Here is a 25,848-nt window from a genome sequence, read left to right as displayed (position 1 = left end):
TACACGGTCACATTTCAAATCTTCTTCTATCACCCTGAATCTGTGTCTTCCAAGAATGGCGTGCAGCCGCTTGTGAAGATCCAATCTCTCCTTAATAAAGTACCACTGGGTACGAAACGCTAAGGAGAGCGCCATATCTCCTTTTTAAATGATGTTTTTTCAATAAATAGAGTTTTGTTTTTTTCATTTTGCTGTCTCTCTGTGGCTGTGCACTGTTAACCCCTTTAATACCATGGGCACAGTGCACAGTCTTTATCAATTTGCCACTTCCTTTTTCTTGCTGAGATGTTGCTACAAATGATGGGCACATTCGCAGGCTCGAAATGTACATTTTAGAATGACTACTGCTGTATTTCATCTTAAATGCAACTGGTTAAAACATATGTACTTTCCTGTTTCAAAATATCAATAAACCATGTTTTGGCCAATAGTGCATGCTTATAATTTGCTATTAAAACATGCGTAATACCACTATACAGAAATAAAGCAGTATTCCCACCTCCTTTTTTTTTTTTTTGGAGTAGCAGGGCATTCCTGGAGCAATTATTTTCTGCTCCAGGGTACTCCCGGATTCCTGGAGATGTATTCTTGTAAAGGTATTGTCGGTGCTTCTTGGTTTGTAAATTCCCTGTGTCATGCGGGCCAATAGGAAGCCGCAAAGGATGCACTTGCGGCTTCCTATCGACCTTGGAGATTTAAACTGCCTTTTTGTTTTATTTGAAGGGGACTGGAATGCGCTACTTTTCTTGGCATGTATCTAGGGAGCCGGGAGTGTCCTCGGAGCTATAAAAAAAAAATAGCCTTTTTTGCTAACATGCTTTAAAAGAAAAAAAGAGCAGTGGGAGCTTCTGCTTTAAAGTAGTTTGTTAAATAAAAATAAAAATGACATACAGCATGTTCAACCTTGCTAAATTCTAAGTAGATGCAATATTCATACTTTGTTTATATTGATCTAGAGAAAGGCAACACAGAAACCCCAGTGCAACGTTTGTCCGTTATAAATAGATAATGTTGCCTTGCAGATCTCTGACAAAGGACACAGATTGACACACTAGTTGAGTTTACGAGTATGCTGAGCAGAATCTTTGCCTTGAGGACTATTCAATCTAATTTTTTCAGCCTACTGCGCAGAGATGTACTGACTTGCTCAATGTAGGGGATGTTCTATATTGCCATTTGCTATTGACAGTTCTTTCTGGCAGCTAGTAAAAAGTGCATTTATAAGTGTGTGCATATAGTAGTTGTCCGGTAGTAATTACTTCATGTACTTTTTGACATTCATTCTTACATAACATCAATATTGGGGTTTCTGTAATTCTTGGGTAATAATGATGCTTGTGACACTATTAGCTACACTATAAGGTAACACTTCTACATTTATTCATACAGTCTTAGCCAACTCAAAACCCAAACTCACTACATTGTATATATATTTCTGTCAATTGGAGTTCTACAAGGATAGTGACCCAATGTATGAAAGTGGGAGAAATACATGAGACTGTATAATATTCGTAGTGTAGGACCTATTGAAATGGTTTTACCTTGACGTGGTGGTAGGCTTAAAATGTTTTGGCCAAAGTATTGAACAAATGACCCATATTTATGACAAAAGAATATAGATAAAATACATCGTAATGTACTGAATAATTTGTAATATTGGCTGTAGCATTGGGGCTTTCTTGTCTTTTGTTATATACATACAGGATCCCTGTAAATGTTTTGAGCAGATCTCACAGCTGTAAACTCTTTTCATAAAGTCCTATATGTTTGACTTTGAAGGGGATGACTACGGCTGTCATTATGCTAAATTTATAGACAAAATAATTTTTCACTCGTGCCAATTATGTGGTATTTATTATGTACAGACTAGTGTACGTTGTCAGCATTATTAAAAGTAAATGATTATTATTTCCTGCGTTCACAGTGTAAACTCCCAGGGCAAGATTAAAAGCAGCATATTTATATTTCCTTTTGAAAGACAAAGAATTGTCTATAAAATTGTTTGACAGTAAATGCATTGTTTATTGAAATGTCCCTGTGGTAAATTGCATGTGGGCGAGACAACGAAACAATTAAAGGTGAACATTGTGGAACACTAAAATAATATAAGAACACAAAACTCTGACCTTTACATCTCTCTGAATTTTGACATATCAGTCAACTTCGATTCCAGACAATGTAGACAACGCTTAAAAGTAGGCAAATAATGAACACAAGTGTGTACAGTACACTTCTTAAAATAAAAATGCAGAGGTTATGTCAAATAATTTCTGGTAGTAATAGATTAATTTGGCCTTTTTGACCAACTCCAAAACAAAATAAATGTTAGAGCAGTTTGGTACAGACCTATATGGCTCTAAAGGAATTAAGTGGTGGTCGTAGAAACGTGTCCATAATTTGTCCAATAAAAGGTTCTTGATTTTGACTTCCTTTTTTAGCAGTAGGATCAGTATAAATGTGTTTGGTATGCAAAGTGTGGTTCACCATTTGCATTTTTACAGGTGTGTTTTCTCACAACTGTCTCCACTACACAGCAATATTTAAAACATGCCTTTTACATTTCCGTTTTTACTGTACTCTCATGAATCTTGAACACACTCCTTACAAAATGAAACAAAATATATGAGCACTCAATTTCCCCTTACAAATGAAATACAGCAATAATATTTCTTCAAAAATTGCGATTTCAAAAATATCAATTCACATCAAATTATATATAAAAGGAAATATATAAACCACAATTAAAAACAAGAGGACACAGCCATTGATCTGAATCTGATAAAAGGGCCGACACGTGTTTCGTCCCCTCCCTCGGAGGGCTTCTTCCGGGCTCAATTACCAGTCCTAATAGTTCCCTTTTATAATCCATATAACAAAAAACAAAGAAGCCCAAAGCTACATCCAACATGACAAAAAAATGCAGTGAAATACCTATATATCTCTTGAATAAAGGGTAATCTAGTTAAACCCTTTGGCCAAAGCATTTTAAGCCTGCATGCCACTTCAAGGCATGACCAAATATTGCAGGTCCTAACACTGATTAAAATTCTTATTTATCTCCAGTGCTTGACAAATCACCCAAAAATCTACTTGCTGAACCAAAAAATCTACCCACCCTAGCCCCACCTTTTTAAAAAAGAAATTGAATAAATTCCTAGTAAGAACTAATAACATTCGTTTTTGACATAAGTTTATTGTATTATATGTATACTTTACTACAATTAGTTCTTGTTACTGTGTGTGTGTGTGTGTGTGTGTGTGTGTGTGTGTGTGTGTGTGTGTGTGTGTGTGTGTGTGTGTCGGATGACGTCAGTAATCTAGGGGGGGGGAGAAAGCCAGATATGAATGAATAGTTTCCTGAACCCCTTAACCAGTGTCTGGATGCCCCCGCTTCACAATTTCTAAAGCAGCAATCCCGCCTTGGATCCACAGTCCTTCAATGTCCAGGTACCCTCATTCCCGCAATGTTATATATTGGAGGGGAGGTGTTCCCTACCTGTCTTCTGTGTTAGGGGGGATTCCAATATCTCTCGTGTGAAGCTTGAGTACAATCTGGAAGAAAGCAGCATAGGTTATTTGGGTGTAGGTATAGGGCAGTTAAGATATATAGGGTAAATAAAATATCCAGATCGGGAGACGGGAGAGTGGGAGACGGGGGAGTGGGAGACAGAGTGAGACACAGAATGTGACAGAGTGAGACACAGAATGTGACAGCGTGAGACACAGAATGTGACAGCGTGAGACACAGAATGTGACAGCGTGAGACACAGAATGTGACAGCGTGAGACACAGAATGTGAGAGAGTGAGACACAGAATGTGAGAGAGTGAGACACAGAATGTGAGAGAGTGAGACACAGAATGTGAGAGAGTGAGACACAGAATGTGAGAGAGTGAGACACAGTGTGCGGGTGACACAGACACAGAGAGAGAGCGTGAGACACAGTGTGTGCGGGTGACACAGACACAGAGAGAGAGCGTGAGACACAGTGTGCGGGTGACACAGACACAGAGAGAGAGCGTGAGTGACTGGGTGGGTAGGTGGGTACTTCTGGTGTCCTACACACTCACACACACCGGAGACAGGGGGGGCATGGGAGACAGGGGGCTGGGGGGGCCAAACACAACAAGAAACGAAGCCGCTCGTGGGAGAGAGAGCGGGTGAGGAAGCACTCCAAATCTCCCTTGTCTCCAAATCCCGCGAGACTAAGCAGAACCTAACCGGAGCATGTGATGGATGGGAGTGATGAGGGGGAGGGGAGAGGAAAGGCTGGCGATCCGAGCATGTGGCTGGGCCACACACACATAGGAGACAAGGTGGGGGCATGGGAGACAAGGTGGGAGACATGAGAGGGCATAAGACACTACTTACCTCCTCTGTGCAGAAAAGGAAGGGCGGGCTTGACTGCTCAGCTCATATAGAGCCTGGCTGCACGCCCCAAAAAAAAGGTCCTGGCAGCACGCCAACACGTGTCAGTCCAATCAGGTAGGGGGATTTTTTATTTTTATTTTTTGCCCAAGCAGGGGAATTGTAAAAACCGCAGCACGGATCGCCAGCAGGCAAAATCCTGTCGCCCATGGCCCGTGTCGAGCACTGTTTAACTTTAACAGTTTAACTTTAACTGTTAGAGGAAGAATGATGTAATTGGATCTTTCCCAACCAGCTGCATGTCAAAGAAAGAACTGCTTACTTGCAAAGTGGGGAGGGGTGAGCTTAAACCCTGGGTAGAAGCCACCAACCTCCAAACAGCTGAGACCAGCTGGACAAAGTTAATAAACACACAGATACCCAGCAAGCTCTAAAAAACACCCCAAATTATCCCATAAAATATACATATGTATATAAGTGTCATTTGGAGGGCTGATGGGCTAAATGTATATAACAAAAAACAAAGAAGCCCAAAGCTACATCCAACATGGCAAAATATACATTTAGCCACGCCCAGTAGCACTCCAATTGCTTTGGCCAAAGGGTTTAACTAGATGATCCTTTTTTCAAGAGATATATAGGTATTTCACTGTATATTTTTGTCATGTTGGATGTAGCTTTGGGCTTCCCTTTTATAATCCATCAAATAAAAATATCACTTGTGAGCACATTCACATGTCTCAGACAGGTCTGCACCCCTGATTTTCCTCATTATCTGCCAGCATACAGTGCTTCTACTGCCATCAGGGATTCTGGGAAATGACATGCAAATGAGCACACCGTGTCACCTTTTACTTATCCATTTTAACATGGAGGCCTATAAGCTTATGCCTTACATTGCTTTTCAGCACAGCATGGGTTAAAGAAGTGCATAGCCAGTAAACTGACTCACAGCTGTTTCCACCTTTTGGGTCTTATCAGTGTGAGTTTGATTTATACTGGCTTTGCAATGTGAAGCTGGGAAAGGTTTCAACCACACAAGTTAGGCCTGGGACCCGCTGCGCTCGTTGGCGCGGGCGGCAATGTAGCAAGTTCCCCACCAGCAGGGGAATCCTCGCGAGCCGGTCCCGGTCCCCACTGGCTGCACAGCTGACTACACGCTGTGGCGCGTCAGCCGCTAGGAGACACCACAGAATGGTGTTTCCTAGCTTCGACGCGTCACGTGGTGTGGCTGTGAGCCAATGGGGAGGGGAGGCTGCGGGAGGAGGAGAGGCTTCGGGGAGCGGGGAGGAGTGTGGAGTGAAAGCAGCGTGAGTGCCTGTCTGTATGTGTGCCTGAGTGCGTGAGTGCCTGCCTGTGTGTGTGTATGTGTGTGTCTGTGTGTGTGTATGTGTGTGCCTGTCTGTGTGCGTGCCTGTCTCTGTCTGTGTGTGTGTGTGTGTGTATGAGTGCGTGCGTGCCTGTCTCTGTCTGTGCGTGTGTGTGTATGTATGTATGAGTGCCTGCGTGTGTGTGTTTTTTTTACTTACCTGCAGCCCGTGGAGGGAGGGGGGGGAAGAGTAGCGGGTCCCTCCGCTTAAGCCACGCCCCCCCCCTCCCTGTCAAACCTTCCACTCCCGCCCACCTCCCGCTCCGGCCCCTCACGTCATGGCCGCGCCCCCTCACGTCATGACCGCGCCCCCCCCCCCCGACCCGTTTGGCCACGCCCCCCCCGCTCCCAGAAAAGTATCCTGTAGACCGCAGATCGCGGTACAGCGAGTTGCACGCGCCGCCGGCAAGCAAGCCAGCCGTGCGGACGCGTGCAACGGGACCTTAGCCTTATGGTGGGTAACAAAAGTGACAAAAACCCTCCACCGTACAGCATACAGCAAATAAAAATATCACTCGTGAGCACATTCACATGTCTCAAACAGTTCTGCAACCCGCCTTTCCGTTATCTCTTAGCAGTCATTTTTGTAAGACTTTTATAATACCAAACTGGAATGCAAACCTATACCTTAACCATAATATACAAAACTCTGAAATTACACACTGCACACACTCACTGCACACACACTGCTCATTGCTCACACTGCACACACACTGCACACTGCACACACACTGCTCATTGCTCACACTGCACACACTGACACACTGCACACACACTGTACACTGCACACACACTCCTCATTGCTCACACTGACACACTGCACACACACTGCACACTGCACACACACTGCACACTCACTGCACACTGCACACACACTGCACACTGCATGCACACTGCACACACACTGCTCATTGCTCACACTGCACACACTGCACACACTGCACACTGCACACTGCACACACTGCTCATTGCTCACACTGCACACACTGCACACACACTGCATTCTATACAAGCTTAAACTAAAAGGAGGAGCATTAAACACTCTTTAAATATAAAAAGTTATCACAACTCACAAAAATTCCCACTTCTAAAGGACCAATTTATAGCTATATACTGTATTAATAAATAATGCACCCTTACAAATACTGTATATACTGCTCCAAGTCAGTGGAAAATCTAACTTGTGTGGGCTGGTAGGATGGCCCGGTGCAGCGCGGGGGGGCAGGTAGGTGGGTGTTAGGGCCCGGGGTGGGAAGTCCTTGTGCTGTGGGGGGGTGGCGGGGCCCTGCGCTGCGGCTACGGCGGGCCCTGTACTGCTGCGCGAGGGCCCTGTGCTGCGGCGGGGGGGGGGGGGGGGGGGTTAGCGGTCTTCCGGAGACTGCTTACCTGTCTCCAAAGCAGCACACTTATGCAGGCACCCCTCACGTTCGCCGTGCGCATGCGCGTGCGGCTCGTGAGGACACTTACACACACTTACAGACACTCGCACACACTTACACACACTCAGACACTTACACACACTTACAGACACTCACAGACACACACACTCACAGACACTTACACACACTCACAGACACTTACATTTCAGACCGTGGCGATTTTTAAATATAGTACCAGAAAGTACTGCCGTTGCGGTGGGGGCGTCGGTGTGGAGGTCGCGCGGCAGGGAGCTGAAAACTGGCGGAAACTGGTTGTATAGCGTTTTTTTTTCTATTCACGTGGTGTCAGGGGGAAGCCGGGACCGGAGGGGCATCCCCGCTCCCATCTCCTGCCCCGCGGGCTGTCCCGCGGTGACAGGGGGAAGCGGGGACCGGAGGGACATCCCCGCTCCCATCTCCTGCCCCGCGGGCTGTCCCGCGGTGACAGGGGGAAGCGGGGACCGGAGGGACATGCCCGCTCCCATCTCCTGTCCCGCGGGATGAATCTGCGTTAAAGTGGCGGCCATTTTTTTTTCCGCGACCCCGTTAGTAACGCGGTGGTCTCGGGGTGGACCCCGAGACCCGCGTTATAACGGGGTTTAGCTGTAGTGGAAATGTGTTCAGTTTTAATATTAGAATGTTTTCATTGATCTAATTTTCCGTTCATAATTTATTGCAGTGTAGTATACTGTTTCTACATCTTTATAAATGATCCTTTAAGATGGAGTACAGTTTTGGGCACCTCTCAATACAAAAGATGGAACACTTATGGAACTGCAAAAAGTGTGAAGAGCCATCAAATTAATAAAAGGGATTGTTTTTCATATTTGAGGAAAGACTATCCAAATTAGGATCATGTACATTAGAAAAGAGGTATCTAGGATGGGATATGGTTACTGTTTACAAATATATTCAAGGTGAAGACTCAATACACGAAGATTTCCAAAGAACTTTTCATTCCAAATTGCACTCCTTGAGATTGGAGGAAAGGAAATGTTACCAAAGGAAATGGTTCTTTACAATGAGTGCATTCAAAATGTGGCATGTATGTATGTATGTCTTTATTTATATAGTGCCATTAATGTATATATTGCACTTCACAGCAGTAACAAACGTGACAATCATACAATATTGTATTACTCATGGAGACTTTGATCATATGCAGTAGGTATCTTTAATAAAAGATTAGACATCTTTGTAAAAAGAAATGGTATACAAGGATATGCCAAATGAATTAAACCTAGGAATGGTATAAATGTAGAGAACAATCTGATTGCCATCACTGGAGTCTGGAATAAACAATTTTACCCATTACTCTCGATCATTGTTCATTAAATAACTATTTTTTCCACAATAATGCTTTCTTTTCTATTCTCACCTTGCCGCTTATGAGACAGAATTGGCAAATATTTTACTGGGGTTATTTTGTTTTCCTTCTTCTGGATCAATATAACTATAAATATAGACAGAGTATCCCAGCCAGCATTTTTTAACAAAGGTTGAATTTGATGGACATCTGTCTATTTTCAACCTCATCTACTATTTTAACGACTTTGTCTACTACAATAATCAGATTGAGAGGTGTGTTAATAATGCAATTACTATTCATTTCTAACTATATAAAACTTCTCTGCTCTTTTTAGCGTCTTGTTTTAGATTTTAGCGTATTCCTCTGCAGTATTGTATTGTATTGTATGTCTTTATTTATATAGCGCCATTAATGTACATAGCGCTTCACAGTAGTAATACATGTGGTAATCGAATAAATAACAGATAATATAAATAACAGATCATGGGAATAAGTGCTTTAGACATAAACATAACATTAAGGAAGAGGAGTCCCTGCCACGAGGAGCTTACAATCTAATTGGTAGGTAGAGAGAACGTACAGAGACAGTATTTTTCAGACTCTTGTGGCTGCATAGAGGCTAAGGATATTCAGAGATTTTTTCTTTGCTACTTGACGGATTAGTATCTGTGTTAAAATACTTGTTCAAATTATATGTATATATGAATTGCCTTGGTCATAAGCATGCACAAATACATGAACCTTTTTTGTTTGTTGTATATTTTTGGTTTGTTAGAATGAGGTTGAAAAATAAACAAGAAGAACGCAAGTTGGAAGGTGACCTTCGGAAGAGCCAGAGAGCATGCCTGCAGCTAGATGAACAGAAGGTAAGATAATTACTACGGCAATGTAAATTGCCATCAGAGAGAACCACTTCAGGTATATATAACACGAATGCGTGAATCTTTCCAGATCAGTTACCAACTTACTGTTCTGCTGTAGAGGACAATAGAACAAAATGTGCTTTACCTTGCCCACACTACCCATGTTACTAGCTTCACAGAAGGGACATGGTCTTATGACTATCTTGTATTCTAACTGGCTTCCTATTGATGCATAACGTCTGTTTAATCATTGTTGCTCTTAGTGCTACAATTCCACAGGTGGCGTTTTCTAAATTATCATACATTTAAAGCTTACAGGATTTTCCAGTCTTCATATTTTGCTGCAAATTTTTTTTTTTTATAACAGATATGGAACTGGGGCTTCTCCTTTTTTATGTGCCAATTTTTCTGTCCCTTTTGGGAAATCAATATGGCTGCTGTCAACAGACCAATAGAAACTGCAGTGTCATCAGAACATGACATTGCAGCTTACTATTGGACGACCCCACCTAGGAATACCACTTTCTTGTGATCCTTGGAATCAATTCTACAAAACACAAATGGGTGGACTGCAGCTTTATGTTCACCAATGTGTACCAAACTAAATTCCTGTTACTTCCTGGGGGGTACTTTCACAGCATTGCTGTTCTTAAAAAAGCACATGCACCATGAACCATAGTCCATTTTAAGACCATTTTTTTTTTTCAGCTTATATTTTTTTATTTTTCAAAACAACATAAGAACATAACATGGAGGGGGTGGAGGGAAAGCAAAAAAAAAAAAGGGGGGGGAGTGGGTACAGAAAATAAAAGGATGTGTGGGGAAGGGGTAGTGGGGTGACAGCTATCATGTGCTCCACGCAGTTTCCAGTGTTTTGCGATTAGTGTTTTGGCTTCTGATAGGATCTGTGTTATCAGATAGTCTATTTTTCTCTCTAGGCCCTCGTTAGGTTTTAGTAGAAGCACTGTTTCTATGTTCCAGGGTAAGTCCAAACCTGTTACCCCTTCTACTAGCCGTCTGATTCTTCCCCAAAAAAGGATTATCTTAGGGCAGGACCACCATATGTGTTTAAATGTGCCTATTTGACCGCAGTTGCGCCAGCACATAGGGGGGGTTAGTGGGAAGAAAGAGTGGAGACGCGCTGGTGTATAGTACCACCTGTGTAGGACTTTCAAATTTGTTTCCCTGATCGTTGAGCAACGAGAAGCTCTAGCCTTTCGTATATTTCTTCCCAGTCCTCTTCCTCTAAAGGGTTCCCAATGTTGTGTTCCCATTCTGAAATATTTTTGCTTGTTTCGCCTTCATATTGTTTCAATAGTGTCTGGTAAAATTGGGTAATCGTCCCTCTGTTATATTGGCCCCTTTGGAACAGGCTCTCAAAGTTGGTGAGTGGTCTGTTCCAAGTGTCTCCTGGCTATATCGAGGAAACATAGTGGGCCAGCTGTATATATTGGAATATTTGTGCGCTTGGAATATTGTATTCCTCCCTTATCCCCATAAATGATTTAACCTTGCCTCCTTTTTGCATGTCTCCTAGCTTGGATAGCCCTTTCTCGTCCCATTGTTTAAAGATGTTCGAGTTATGTGCTGGTGTGAATTCAGGGTTAGATCTAATTGGTGTTAGGGGCGATGGAATGGAAGAGATCTGCTTGTGTTTGCAGTTTTTGTCCCAGATATTCAAGGAGTGTAGTAAGACTAGATGATTTCTATAGCTTGGTTGTCTATTTGCCTTTTTTACCCATAGAAGAGACGCTAACTCCTCGTACCCAGCTTCCGACCTCTCAATGTCTACCCACGGTGTTTTTCGTGGGGTTGCGGACCAATAAATTAGTGGGCTTAGTCTAGCTGCTTCGTAGTATTTAGCTAAGTCTGGTTGGCCCAGGCCTCCCCGGGTCAGGGGGAGGGCCATTAATTTCTTCTTTATTCTAGGTTTTCTTCCGTTCCAGATAAATTTGGTTATCTCTTTTTCCAGGTCTCTAATTACATAGATTGGGATGGATACTGGGAGCACTTGGAATAAATAGAGTATTCTGGGTAATAAGTTCATTTTTACTGATATAATTTTACCCAACTAGGATATCTGATATCTTGACCAGGTCTCTAGGTCTTTTTTCAAGCTTTTAATAAGGTTCGGGTAGTTTGCTCTATAGATGTCATCATATAGTCTTGTAATGTACACTCCCAAATATCTCATTTTGTCTGGCATCCATTTTATTGGGAATTTTTTCTTTAATTCGTTTTCTGTTTCCTTAGGGATGTGTAGGCCTATAGCCTCTGACTTGGCGTGGTTAACTTTGACGTTTGAAAGCTTGCGAAATTCATCTACTGTGTCAAATAGATTTTTTAATAACACTTCTGGGTTAGTCAAAGAGAGTAGAGTATCATCCGCGAATAAGGACACCTTGTATGTGTTGTTTCCTATAGGGACTCCCTCTATCCCCTGATTCTCTCTTATCCTTGAAGCTAGTACTTCTATGCACAGGGCAAACAACATAGGGGAGAGTGGGCATCCCTGTCTGTTTCCGTTAGAGACTTTGAATGGTGCTGAAGTGTAACCTGAGGTGCGCACTGTAGTTATTGGGTTGGAGTATAGTGCTTTAATGCCCATAATGACGTTTTCATGTAGGCCCATCTCTCTGAATACTCGAAACATAAAGGGCCAGGCCACTCGGTCGAAAGCTTTCTCAGCATCCAGCCCAAAGACCAGGGTGGGGCGTTGGTTCGTATTACTGTTGTGGATAATATTAATTACTCTCCGAATGTTATCAGATGCTTGTCGTTCTGGGGTGAACCCCACCTGGTCTGGATGGACCAAGGTGTTTAAAACTCTATTTAACCTGGTTGCCAGAATTTTGGCGAATAGTTTTATATCTGTATTGATCAGCGAGAAGGGCCTATAACTTAAGCATAGCGCAGGGTCTTTCCCTTCTTTTAGTATAACAATAATTGAGGCTTTTAGGGATTCCTTCGGTGGTGCTTCACCATCCAGGATCTTATTGAACCAACGGACCAGGTATGGTTTCAAAATGTTTTCAAATTTCTTAAAATAGAAGTTAGTGAACCCATCTGGGCCCGGGGCCTTAGAATTCTTAAGGGATTTGATGGCTGCTGAGACCTCCTCTGATGTTATTGGGACTCCTAGTTGGGTTGATTCTAGTTCATCCAATTTGGTTAATTTTGTTTCTTTTATATATTCGTCTAGTTTTGTTTCTAACTCCCTGTTGTCTCGGTCAGGGTTTGTCAAATTATATAAATTGCTGTAGTACTGAACAAACTCTTTGCTAATTTCGGCTGGATTATATGTTAAATAGTTTTGGTTGGTTTTTATGCTATATATATTAAGGCTTACTGTTTTATTTCGGAGTTTGGCCGCTAGTTGCTTGTCTGCCTTATTGCCCTTTTCGTAGAAGGTCTGGTTTGTCCATCTCATTGCTTTTTCGGTGTCTTCTATAAGGAAGGTTTTTAAGTTCCGACCTGTCCTTGTCTATCGTTGCTCTGGCTGCGTCTGTTGGGTTTTGTTGGTAAGTCTCCTCATTTTCTCTAATACTATTGTTTAGAATGTTTATCCTCTTATTTTTCTCCCTTTTCCTATGAGAAGCAGTACTGATAATTTTACCTCTAAGGGTGGCTTTGTGCGCTGCCCAAAGTGTGCAGTCGCTGACTAGCCCATTATCATTTAGAGAGAAATAATCCCGTGTGGCGGACCCTATGGCTTTTTTAGCTTCTGGTATTCTGAGTAGAAGATCATTCATACGCCAATCTATGCCCGTCAGTCTTTGGTGTAGATCTCTTATAGTTAGTGATACCGGGGCGTGGTCTGACCATGTTATATTGTCTATTTCTGCTTTTGCTATCCGGTCAGCCAATTCTCTGGATATAAAAATATAATCTATGCGGGTGTATTGTTTATGCGGGGCCGAGTAGAAGGTAAAACCTTTAGTTATGGGGTTCATTAGTCTCCAGGTGTCGACCAACCCACCCGTTCTTATATTTTGTTTAAGAGCGATTGAGCTCTTCAATCTCAAGTGGTGCTCTTTGCTCGTGAGTCTCACCTTATCTTTATTGCAGTCTATGACTGTGTTAAAATCACCTCCAATTATTAAGTAGCCCTTCTTGTTTTGATTTATCACGTCGAAAGCCTCGTTAATGTAGCTTTCCTGGTCAACATTAGGGGTATACAGACTAATGTTAGTTCTATTGTGCCTAGTTTGCCTGATACAATTAACATTCGCCCAGTTTTATCTCTTTTTATTTTATTTATTTCAAAGGGGACACTGGTTCTAATCAGGGTGGCTACTCCTGCTTTTTTATCTATCGCTGGAGAGTGGTAGATTTGGTGAAAATTTCTGTCTCTTAACCTAACCGTGTCTCTCTATTCAGATGTGTTTCTTGGATCATGTGTATGTCGCTTTGTCTAGCTTTGAGATCCCTGAACAGTAGTCTCCTTTTCATGGGAGAGTTCAATCCCTTGACATTCTGGGTTGTTACTTTTAGTAATTTAGCCATATTTTTGTTTAAAATACCTTGTGATGGCATTCAATAGGACCGTCTTTTTATTGTTGGGTGCATTGTGGAGATTTACCGGTTTTCGGGGCCATATCTTTGTTTGTTTTTTTGTTATGTCTTTTTGGATGTATACAAGTGCATTCCAGTTAGGATGAGATGAGGGGAAAATTGGGGGAAAACAAAAGTAACCTTGGGGAATTTTAACGTAGTGTGGGGTTGGGCCCTCTGGTACTTTGGGCCTTTGACTCTGCGTTTGGGGTGTTTGGGACATGCAGAGTCAAGAAAAAGGGGGAAGGTGTGTGTGGGGGTGCAATGTGGTACTTGCAGCTCTGCTGGACCCATGTCGTTCCGGTTTGCTGGGCAACCTTCTTTTCTAATAGGACTAACAGGAAATAAAACACATACCGTAATTTCCGGACTATTGAGCGCACCTGAATATAAGCTGCACCCACTGAATTTGAAAAAAATTATTATTTTGACCATAAATAAGACGCACACGTCTTATTGCCGCAGGTGCCTACTCCCCCTGCACCTCACATCAACACCCCCTGCACCTCACATCAACTCCCCCTGCACCTCACATCAACTCCCCCTGCACCTCACATCAAGCCCCCAGCACCTCCCATCACTCTCCCCCTGCACCTCCCATCACTCTCCCCCTGCACCTCACATTAACCCCCCAGCACCTCACATTAACCCCCTGCACCACACATCAACCCCCCCTGCACCACACATCAAGCCCCCCAGCACCTCACATTAATCCCTGAGCACCCCCCAAGCAGTAAATACCTCTGCCGTCCAAGCAGTAAATACCTCTGCCGTCCAAGCAGGAGTGCACACACGCTCTAGCAAGCAGCAGGCAGGAAGTGCCTCAATGCTAGAGCGTGCTGCTACTCTGCGAGGGGGAGAGCGGGCTCGCGGGGGATGGTGACAGCGAGCTCGCGGGGGGGCGTGGGAAAGTGGACTCGGGAGGGAGCGGGAGAGCAGAAAGCCACCCCGGGCCGCACAGTGAGTACAGGCGGGCCGCATGTCCCCAAGTGTTCACATCCATTTATTTGGATCGGCATAAAAATTCAGGACTGTGGGCTTCGGTTGAGGTGGGCTTGTCTCTCCTGTGTTCTCGTAGCTTTACCAAGATCGGATTATTATTAAACCTCAGAGTTTGGGGCTTGGTAGGCTATCTTGGGTTTGTTGTCGCTCTGGAACACCTTTCACGTCTCGGTTGCGAAGGTGTCCTCCCTGTGTCTCTCCTTAATTCTTCTAGGATTTCCAAGCCCAGCGCAGAGATGAATTCTGGACCTTCCTCTGGGGTTTTTAAGGTGGCTTGTTTTCCCTTGTGTGAGGCTTGAAGGCGAAAGGGAAATCCCCATCTGTATCTGACGTCCTTGCTCCTCAGGTAGCCTGTGATTTCCCTGAGTTCGCGTCTTTTAGCTATTGTTGTTGGCGCGAGATCTGAAAGATTTGCAGTTCTGTGTCCTCAAAAGGGATCTTGTCTAGGTTTCTTACTTTGTTAAATATTTCTTCTTTGGTGGAGTAATAGTGAAATCTCGTGATTATGTCTCTGGGCCCTCTGTTTTCGAATTCTTTCGGTCTGTATATTCTGTGGGCTCTCTCCAGTTCCAGCTTAGCGTTGGTAGCTTCTGGGAGTATGCTCTGGAATAGCCTGTTTAGGTAGGGCTTAATTTCTTCATTGAAAACTGTCTCTGGGATGTTTTGAATTCTGAGATTGTTCCTTCACGATCTATTCTCTGCCTCTTCCTGGGCGTCTTGAAGTCGGGACATCTGTTCCTTCAATTGGGTTATATCTCCGTCAGTCTCCACTTGTTTTTCGGTGACCGCTTCCATGGCTACTTCAAGCCTTGTTGTCCGTTCTTCTACCTCCACGATTTTAGTGTGAAGGCTCTTCATTGCGCTTTGTAGCTCCTCATGGAACGTCTGTTTTATTTCTTTGACCCAGGCTTTTAGTTTGTTCCTGATATCTGGGTTTTGATCTGCATCTGACCCTGAATCAGTTTCCTCTCGGTCTTGTGCTTGTACTGCTTTCCCCTTGCCCGTTAGTGAGGGCGTCGCGTTTCTTTTCGTGAAAAACGTGGAGGCTTCCGGTTTCCCTGACTTTCTGGGGGGGGGGGGCATGTCGCCGGTACGCACCTGGGAGATATAGAAGTAAATCAGTCCTGGATCTCTTTTTTTTTATTGTTTGCTTGGCTGCATTAAATTATGAGAACTCGGTGTGGATCTTGTCCTTTTTCTAGGCTCATCTCAGTACCACAATTGCATCCCCTCACTTGGACATTCTGTTAGTGCATGGGACTAGCTGTATAGACCCTGGTTCTTTGGGGTTACGACGGGGGGGGAGGGAGGAGGGGGCGTGCATGTGCTCGGCTGTTCAGCGTCTGGTTTCGGGCTTTGATGCTCAGGTGGTGCCCGTGGTGTGCAATCTATTGATCAGTGGGGTATCCTTCAGGCCTCTTTTTAGGTTTTACCTCTGGACTCCCAGCGTGGTCTCCTCCTGCAGGCTTGTTATTTTTTTTGTCTCCCTCCTTTCCTCTCACCCCCCAGTCACACTTCACTGGCGGCCATCTTAGGTATGGGGTATGTTTTATAATTCTTTGCTTTGGGCTCCTGTTGGCTGCCTACTGCAATATCTTGCTGAGCTGCTCACTCTCAGGTGTTCTCACTCTTGGCCAGGGCTGCTCTTAGTTAATTCGGGTGTGGGGGCCAGGGGGGGGGGGGGTAGCACACATCTGATAGCTCTCCTGCAGTGTGCACGGAGTCTAAATGGCCGCCGCTCCCCACTCCACTATCTCAGCCGATATTCAGTGGCTGCCCGCCCTCTGCCTAGCTTGATTGTGGCTCCCGTTGGTCAGAACCCCGTCCGCTTCCCCTCCTACCTCCTCCGCCGAGCGGGTTCTCGGGTGGATTACCCGCCGATTCAGAGCTCTTTCACTCGCGTTCGGCGGCCATCTTGTTGATCACGTCTCTGAGACCATTTTTTAGTACAAGAAATTGGACATTGGTAGTGACGTATAAAATAAAAACCTGTTGCTGCTGATTTAGTGTGGTCCTAAGTGACTATTTTCATATATCAACCAACGCATAGATCATGAACATTTCTGAAATACTTAACTTTGAGAGGTTTATGGGAGCCAACAATATGTTATAGATAACTGGTCCTTTCTTTAAAACTTTGGTAATTTTAACAAGCCATTTTTGTTGTGTACAGTTATTTTTCACCCATGCATTCCTCTCTGCAAACCTGTGCAAACTGGTACTCTCCAGGGTAAACTACATTTGGCAACAAATTTGATTTAAAATTTTGGTCAGCTTCTGGCAAAAAATGGAAAATGTGGCTGCAGGGTCATCAATAGAAAGCCTTTGTGTCATCTCCTTTCTAATGACCAGTGTGCCCAGGAAATTCAACATTTTATCTACCAGCACCTGGAGGGATCTGGAGCCAGTAAAATGAAAACAAAACATACGGCCCCCCAAAAATGGAGGCACACCACCGGGTGCTCGCTTTATTTAACCTACTATGATTTTAGACTGGATTACTTATTCAACTTGATTACCATTTACTTACTTTTCCCTAACAATGTAGCCATTGTTATTGATGACATCAATGAATTAGTGGTTCAGAATTGCAGCAACATCAAGAAATGACACTTAGCTTGTAAGCTCCCCGGGTCAGGAATTTCCTTTCCTATTGTCTGACTTTGTTGCACTTATTGTATTATAATTCCCTGTACTGTTTGTCTCTTTCGTAACGCGCTGAGTACTCTGAGTGCTATGTACATAAAGACATACATACATGACAGTAGTTGGATGGTAAACGGTTCCCTTAAATGCTGAGCCACTGCTTTGTCTTGGTTTTTTTTTCCTTTGATCTCATTTACATAAGAAATTATTCTTTAAGAAGTCCTCTTTAGTTTGTGGCTGTTGCATTAATTAGCTTGATTTTGTTGCCCGTCTGTTAGCACCACAGTGTACATGTTTATAATAATAGGGGTGCATGCACCTGTATTATTGTTATCAAGCTTTCAGGACCACTGAGGTCCCTTCTTCAGGTTTGTTACAAGCTTCTGAGTCGTCCTGAAAGCTTGTACTCATTTTAAACATCAGTTTTTTTATTAAAGGCATCACTTCTACAGTACCTTACTTTTGTTCTTTTTTTTTTTTTTTAATACAAAAAGCCTTTTCTGCCGTCTTTTTCTCGGTTACCCTTTGGGAATCATACATTTGGCATCTGGCTGCTCAGGGCAGAAAACAATCACGTCTCGGGCAGAGACTGCAGCTGTATTTAATGCTGCCGAGAATAATGCAAGTAAAATATATGGGAATCTCTCGCGCAGCAATAAATATTATTATAAGAAAGATTTGCACTCCTTGGCGGCATCGTACCACTGATTCGCCCCCTTACGAAAAGTAGAGCAGAGTAGTCTAGAATGCGAGGATTCTTAAATAGTCAGCCACTAAAGATCTAAAACAGGGGCAACTAACTCCAGTCCTCAAGAGCTTCCAACAGGTCAGGTGTTCAGGATATCCCTGCTTCAGCACAGGTCGGTCAATCTTCGACTGAACCACTGACTGAGCCACTTGTGCTGAAGCAGGGATATCCTGAACACCTGATCTGTTGGTGATCCTTGAGGACTGGAGTTTGCTACCACTGGTCTAAAATGTTGTTGTTTATATATGTTTCTGTGTGATACATCTTGAGCAGGGAAGACTGATTAGTACTTAATTGCAATCGCAACACGTAAAAGGTTATGATACAAGTACGAGAATGTGGTGAGTGTGGTGCTCAACAATTGTAACCAATTCCATCTATAGTAGATAATGATATCATGAATGATAGTCCAAGTGAAGATGGAGTGCCCCCAATATGATAGAACAAAACTGGAAGGGATAAGTGACTAGTGGAGTCTGCCTGACATCCACAACCATGTACACTTTAATGAGCACCCAAACAGGTATAGTATATATGAAGGACAATGTCCGTGGTATACAGGAAATAATAAGGCACTGCTGCTCTTTACCTGTGTATCCCAAGGGGCACTCTCATCATCCGTGGCGTGCAATCCATCCGTGGTAGATTCAAGGAAATAGTAGGTGTAGATAGAGCACAGCCGAAGACATTCTGCTTCCGGTATCCAGAGAAGGAAAAAGGCCAGGCCACTCCAAAACTGACAAAAGGGTAATTTATTGCAAGCTAAACATACAGTGAAAACGGACTACAAGAACGTACCTACGCGTTTCATGCAACAGCACTTTAGCTGTTGCATGAAACGCGTAGGTGCGTTCATGTAGTCCGTTTTCACTGTATGTTTAGCTTGCAATAAATTACCCTTTTGTCAGTTTTGGATTGGCCTGGCCTTTTTCCTTCTCTGGATACCGGAAGCAGGATGTCTTCGGCTGTGCTCTATCTACATCTACTATTTCTATTCTATTGCAGAGGATCTCTTGCATACATGGACTAAAAGTGTAACGCTCTTTCCTTGCAGGGTGTAAGCGCCCCTCGAGAGATTTGGTACTGGCCGGCTGCTGATTCACAGGAGGACGAGGAGGAGGAAGATGATAGTGATGATGAAGAGGATGAAGATCTTGACAAAGCAGAAGAACTGGGTGTAAATTGAGATGCCGTAATGTATTGAATAAACTAGAAGCGCCTCTGACCTCAGATAGATCACAAGTAGTTTAACCAGAGTCTGGAATAACAAGTTAAAATGTAATACGTCTGTAATATACATTGCATTTATGCAGCAAGAGTATATAGTAGCTTAAGTTGCTTTTCTGTACTTTTGTCTCCTGCATATCGTCTTTGAAGCTGATTAATCTCATTGTAACAGCTTGTGAATTGATAATATATGTACCATGACATTTTTATTCGTCAGAAAGAATTGATCACCACTCCTATTTGCATGTCTGTGTGTTGTGTGTTTATTTCTTTATTATAAATATGTACTATCAGTGGTGTGTGTGTACGTGTACAAAAAAGGCAGCACTCCCATAATTCAAATATCCTCCAACCAGTCCGTTTTCGGTCAAAGCATAATAAGGGTAAACAAAGTAACTTTTTTCAATGACAGCGGCCCAAAACCAAGACTAAATTAAGAATGAAATATTAAAACATTACTTTATCAAATACAAACCCCAACGTTTTGATCCCTAGCGGAACCAAGATGCTCCCTGAAAAAAGGTCACTGATGATCGAAATGTCGGGGTGCTTTGTTCGTATTTAATAAAGTGATGTTTTAATTCTTAATTGAGTCCAGTGCTGGTTTTGGGCTGTTCTATTTGAGAAAAGTGTGTGTGTGTGTGTGTGTGTGTGTGTGTGTGTGTGTGTGTGTGTGTGTGTGTGTGTGTGTGTGTGTGTGTGTGTGTGTGTGTGTGTGTGTGTGTGTGTGTGTGTGTGTGTGTGTGTGTGTGTGTGTGTGTGTGTGTGTGTGTATATGTATATGTATATAGTTCTAGATATAGTCTTGAGTATTGTGCTCTCTTCCCCTAGACCCTAGACAAGTTACAGCTGCTGACCAGCTATTTGAGAGGAGAGCATTTCTATTGCATCTGGTGTGGGACTGCTTATCAAGGTAATAATAATCCAATTTGAGACCCTAATGTGTTTGATTTTGTATTGATTGTACATATTCCTCTAAAAGTTTTGAGAGAGACTTCTTGCTAAAACACGCTAGTGGTGCTCTGCTATTTAGATACTTATGTATAATTACCATTTAAGGTGTCATTTTTATTTTACGAGACCTAACCTTTTTTTGAACATGAATTTTTTTCATGTATATATTTCTGTTTGCCCAGTTGTCATGCCATCATTTATATTACGTATCATACAAGGCAAACTGCACCACCCAGATTAAGAAGCATGTTCAATCTATCTGATATGAAGAAGGTGCATGGTGACAGGGAATCCCCACCAACTCGCAAATAAATATACAGTAACTCAAAAAATTGCAGGGTAGTTAATTTTTTGATATACCATCATTTATTTTAGTTCTCTCAAATTTCACCTCATATGTAAGTTTTTTTTCCTAATCGTAATTGTTATTTTTATATGAAACATCTCAGCCCAGATCCACAGACATTTGTTATTGACTTAACAAGGCACTAATTTAGGTTAACGCTTCATTAAAGTGCTAACGAGAATCTTCAAAGCTCAATAACGTAGTGCTAAGTGTTATTGTCGCCGTAAAGGGCACTGTGTTCACTGTAACAGAAATTAGTGCAATAATATGCAAAATAGGTGCTTCTGGTAACAACGCATATCCCCAGAGCTCTGTTAAAGTTAGCGCAGGGATGTAACGTGACGTTAGTAAAGTCATAGCTAAACTTGGCGTTACTCGCACCCAGACACGGAAATGGCACTTTTACAGGGTCTTCATGGGTGTAACACCACAGTTAAATCACAGAGCATTACTTGCGGAGTGTTACCCCTCGCCTTCCCTCTATTTTTGTAACTTTGGCTAAACACCTATACAGGGTCTGGATGGGAGTGACGTCATGGACCTCTGTGGATCTGTGCCTGTTATTTGTGTATGTTTTGATAAAGACGAATACCCAGAGTACCAAAAGAAAATTCAATACAGGCAGGGTTCTATCTTTATTGATATGGGCTACTGTTAATACAATGGTAGTGTCATAGCCAGCACAATAGTACCAATTAAATATGTTTGTTTTCCTCCATCTTCATTGCCTCAGCTTTAACTAAAATGTTGCAATACAAAATAATATGCTTTAGGAAAACAAACGGTCATGTACTCCGTGAGTACAGATGTAACACTGCATTAACTACACATTGTGATATAGCGGTAGATGCAAACTTTAGCATTCAAGCCATACTTTTTGCCAAGCTCAAACAGAGCTTTTAGTATTCTTAAAACGGACGTACCATTCTAACTTATTGGAACCAATTGTTATTATTGTTATTTTAACCCTTTGGGTGTCCATGGCATAACCATCATGTCATTGGGTCTGGTAATCCAGGGGCCCCATAACACAATGGCTACGCCATGGGCTTTCAGTTCATATTCTAATGAGATCTGGCCTGAAGAGGACTCCTATTGTTTCGTTCGTGACACCGCGATCATGAGGAGTGATCACGATCTGCAGGCAGGGCTGTGACACTCAAAGCATTAAGCATTCTTTTGAACATTGACAATGAAAACAGAATCCTGAATATGTTAAATTGCCAAATGTTTTTCCTGACTTTTTGGTGCTTTAGAAATGTTTTGGGGCTGCATGTACTGTACACTTTTTGGTGTGTTTTTACTAAAGTGCACTGTAGGATGTGTAGAATCATTCTTTTCTAATGGTTTTTACAAATCAGTCTGAGTACCAAAGAGATTGATCATATATGTATTTTCCAGATGAAGATGACTTAACCTCCAATTGTCCGGGGGACTCCTCTGAGGATCACGATTGAAAAATTGTCAGAGTTAATGGACAAGTGCGGAAAAGTTCACAAGCATAATAGGACAGAGAAACTTTAGGACTTGTTTTGGCAGCTGGCAGGGAAGAAATGGGACATGGAGGCTTCACATTGGGAAGAACTGGTTTGAGCTGTAGTTTTCACTGTTAATATACTAAATGCAGGTTCATGAACGTGTCCTTCCAACAATATATTAGATTGTACTGGTGCTCTCACTGTCTGTGGAAGCCGCCACTTGTTAAATCAAAAATGTTTGCAATATCACTGAGTAGACACAGGAAGAACAATCACAAATGCTACTCTGGGTTATAGAATTAGTATTGTACAGATGTGCCCTATGTGCGTATTTTTTTTTTTTTTTTTAATATATATATTATTTTTGCAGTGAATTTTATTTTAGGATTGCAGGGAGCAAGTTGTACTTTTACCCTCTTATTTACAGTATATGAGAAACCATTTAAAGAAAAAAACAGATGTCTTTAAACTGAGTACGTTTATTAATGTGGAGTACAAAATGGTGTCATCACTAAAATATGTAAAGCTACCACTATATTGAATGTGTGCATATATCAATAAATATATAAAAATTGAACCATAAAATGTGACGGTTGTAAAAAATTAATAATTGAAGAAAGCAGAGAGAAAGATAGAAAAAACAGGATATTCAGCGCTCGTGCTGTGTGATGGTGTGGATGATCCCTTTGCAGCATGTACATAAAGCGTCTCCCCAGAAACTCTCAAATCTAGGTGAACCCCCCTTAGAAAGGGGGGAAGGCACCCTGAAATACAAGATGATAAAAAATGCACAAATGCGCACCAGGGATTAGTGGAAGGTAATTTATTAAAAATACACAAAAACTGATGGGATCCAACCCCACCTAAGAACAGCTGTGCAGCTGGACGGCTAAGTACTACCAAGGAGAACACCTAATGGAGACTAAACCCTAAGCTGCACAGTATACAAATACAGTAAAATTTATATAAAAAACATGAAAGAAAAAAACAAACATGAAAACAACCTATCAACAGATTTGTATAGAAATCGCCATAGGGTTGGGCACTGGCAAGGGGAAACGGACACTCACACTGAGACAGTCATCAGACTCGCGGTGTCTGCACAGGATCCGGATCTCGGCACCGCAGAGATGGATAAAACCGCTGCTGTCTCCTGCAGGCTCCGTCTCAGCTTACCAGCATACACGCGCAGGATGACCTGTCATGACCTCTACGCGTTTCGTACCAAGTACTTCGTCAGGAGGTCACGTACAGCGTCATCCGCGCATATATATAGGTGGCAACTGATTGAAGAAACCAGCCCCCTCAGAGAAACACTCTTACTTTGCTTAATTGCTACGCTGATTGAAACACCTTGAAATAAGGTTACTAGGCAACAGGGTGTATGGCAACTCATGTGGGGGATGTGTGCAAGTATAAATTAATCATTGCACTCACCCCTATGAAAAAAACACAGGAATAAGACCTCTAACAACATAAATGATATACTATGTAAACAAATCATGCTGAAACCTGTATATGAATAAAAGAAAAAAGAACAAATGATTAAATAAAAACAAATAAATATAAAAACATACATACATGTTAATGCAAATAAATGTTAATAAATTCATTTTATTAAAAACGGAATACCTTATCTTAAAAAAGGAGTCAATTCAATTAATTAATTGAAACCATAGGGATGTCTGGTATGCATTTCATAAATCCAAAATTGCTCCCGTTTCAATAAATGATTATCTCTATTTCCCTGTCTACTACCTAGTGATACACTTTCAAGTCCCTTAAATTTAATACAACCAGGTTCACTGTTATGCACTTCTTTAAAGTGTTTCAAAAGCGGAGTTAATGGCATACCCTTTGCTATTATTTTTGGTATGTTTTTAACATTTCTCATGTGCTCTAACATGCGCATTTTAAACGGTCTTTTTGTAAGGCATAGACCACATGCGTTGTCTGACAATTAATGAAACTTGTAATATTGTAGACCTTGTTAGTAACTCCTGATGTAACTGTTTTCCCTTGACAGATATGGTTACACGCTTTACACTTTCCGCATTTGTACGTGCTTTTAACTCCTAGGCGAGTTTTAATATCTCCAGATACGATGGCCTCTCTGGAGACTTGACTTGGAGCCAGAATGTGTTTAAGGTTAGGTGTTCGTTTGAACACTATCCCTGGTTTGGACTTTAGTTGGGGACCCAAAATGGGATCAGCTTTTAATATCCCCCAATGTTTTTGCAGAATTTTTCTAACATTGTAATGGGTATCACTAAATTGAGTAAAAAATGCTGGGATTTGATTTTGTCTCTTCTCACTCTTTTTATGATGATATTTCATCAAAGATTTCCTAGGAATCCTTTCTAGTTTTTTGAGCGAAGAGTTTACTAAATCGGTATCATATTCTTTGTCTAGGAATCTTTTCTTTAAAAAGAAAGATTGTTCTTCATAATCCACAGCCTTAGAATCATTTCTCTTTAACCTGAGAAATTGATTAAAGGGAATATTTTGGACCCATCTCTTATCGTGACAACTAAATGGGTCTAAATATGAATTTACATTTGTAGCCTTAAAATGCGTTTTAGTTTGATTTATTTTAAATCCCGAAATGCTCGAGAATCTGTCCAATAAATCCAATAGGTTTGGCAAGGAGGTGAGGGGCTTTGAGATAATTAGTAGGATATCATCTGCGTACAGGGCCGCTTATGTGTTTGAGAATATACGTTTAACCCTGAGATGTCCGGGTTGCCTCTAATTTGCGCCGCCAGTGGTTCTATACATAGAGCGAACAGGAGAGGGGATAATGGGCATCCCTGTCTCGTGCCACTCTTAATTTGAAAGGGGAGAGATGGAAAGCCCTGGTGTATTACCCTGGCGGTAGGTCCTGAGTACAGCGAGAGAATCGCTCTACTCACCTGATCCCCAAAGCCAAATGCCGCAAGCGTCTCCTTCAGGTAAGGCCAGTCTATCCTATCAAAAGCTTTTTCTGCATCCAGACTTAACAGCATACTTTGTGTGTTATTTTTAGTGGCCAATTCTACCAGATCAATAAATCGCCGGGTATTGTCCGCTGCCTGTCTGCCTTTAATGAATCCGACCTGATCTGGGTGTATAAGTCTGGGTAGGATTAGACATAATCTATTGGCCAATAGTTTAGCGTATATTTTAATATCAGTATTGATTAGGGATATGGGCCTATAACTTTTGCAGTCCAGCGGATCTTTACCTGGTTTATGGATTAATGATATAGACGCCTGTAACATCTCTATGGGGATGGGGGCTCCTGCTAATATTGCATTGAACACGTGGAGCAACCTAGGGGCTAGTACTTTGGCAAATTTCTTATAGTATAGCCCCGAGAAGCCATCTGGCCCTGGGGCTTTTGAGGGTTTGAGTTCCTTAATGGCTTGTGACACCTCCTCTATAGTGAAATCAGCGCCCATGGCCTCTCTCTCTGCCTCTGTCAATCTCCCTAGTTTTGAGCTGGCTAAGAAATCTCTCAGCTTCTCGCTCGTTTTAGCGTTATGTGCCACTATCTCTCCATTATATAGTGTTTCATAGAACGAACCA

General features: G+C 42.3%; 1 protein-coding gene across 2 annotated transcripts in view; it reads left to right on the top strand.

The window, feature by feature from the left end:
* The window catches only part of GPATCH11 (G-patch domain containing 11), a 43,820-nt gene extending 18,667 nt beyond the window's left edge, over positions 1-25,153 (top strand). Inside the window, exons 5-8 of one of the 2 annotated variants that reach the window (XM_075596653.1) lie at positions 9,239-9,329; positions 19,331-19,453; positions 20,335-20,416; positions 22,205-25,153. In XM_075596653.1, the coding sequence (XP_075452768.1) occupies positions 9,239-9,329; positions 19,331-19,453; positions 20,335-20,416; positions 22,205-22,260 (352 nt within the window). In that variant the 3' untranslated portion in view covers positions 22,261-25,153. The remainder of the gene's footprint in view (positions 1-9,238; positions 9,330-19,330; positions 19,454-20,334; positions 20,417-22,204) is intronic. The other variant, XM_075596652.1, reaches the window with a different exon arrangement.
* The last annotated feature ends 695 nt before the right edge of the window (positions 25,154-25,848 follow it).

Source organism: Ascaphus truei, chromosome 4, assembly GCF_040206685.1.
Source record: "Ascaphus truei isolate aAscTru1 chromosome 4, aAscTru1.hap1, whole genome shotgun sequence".
NCBI lineage: Eukaryota > Metazoa > Chordata > Amphibia > Anura > Ascaphidae > Ascaphus > Ascaphus truei.
This window is presented reverse-complemented; position numbering and strand designations above follow the sequence as displayed.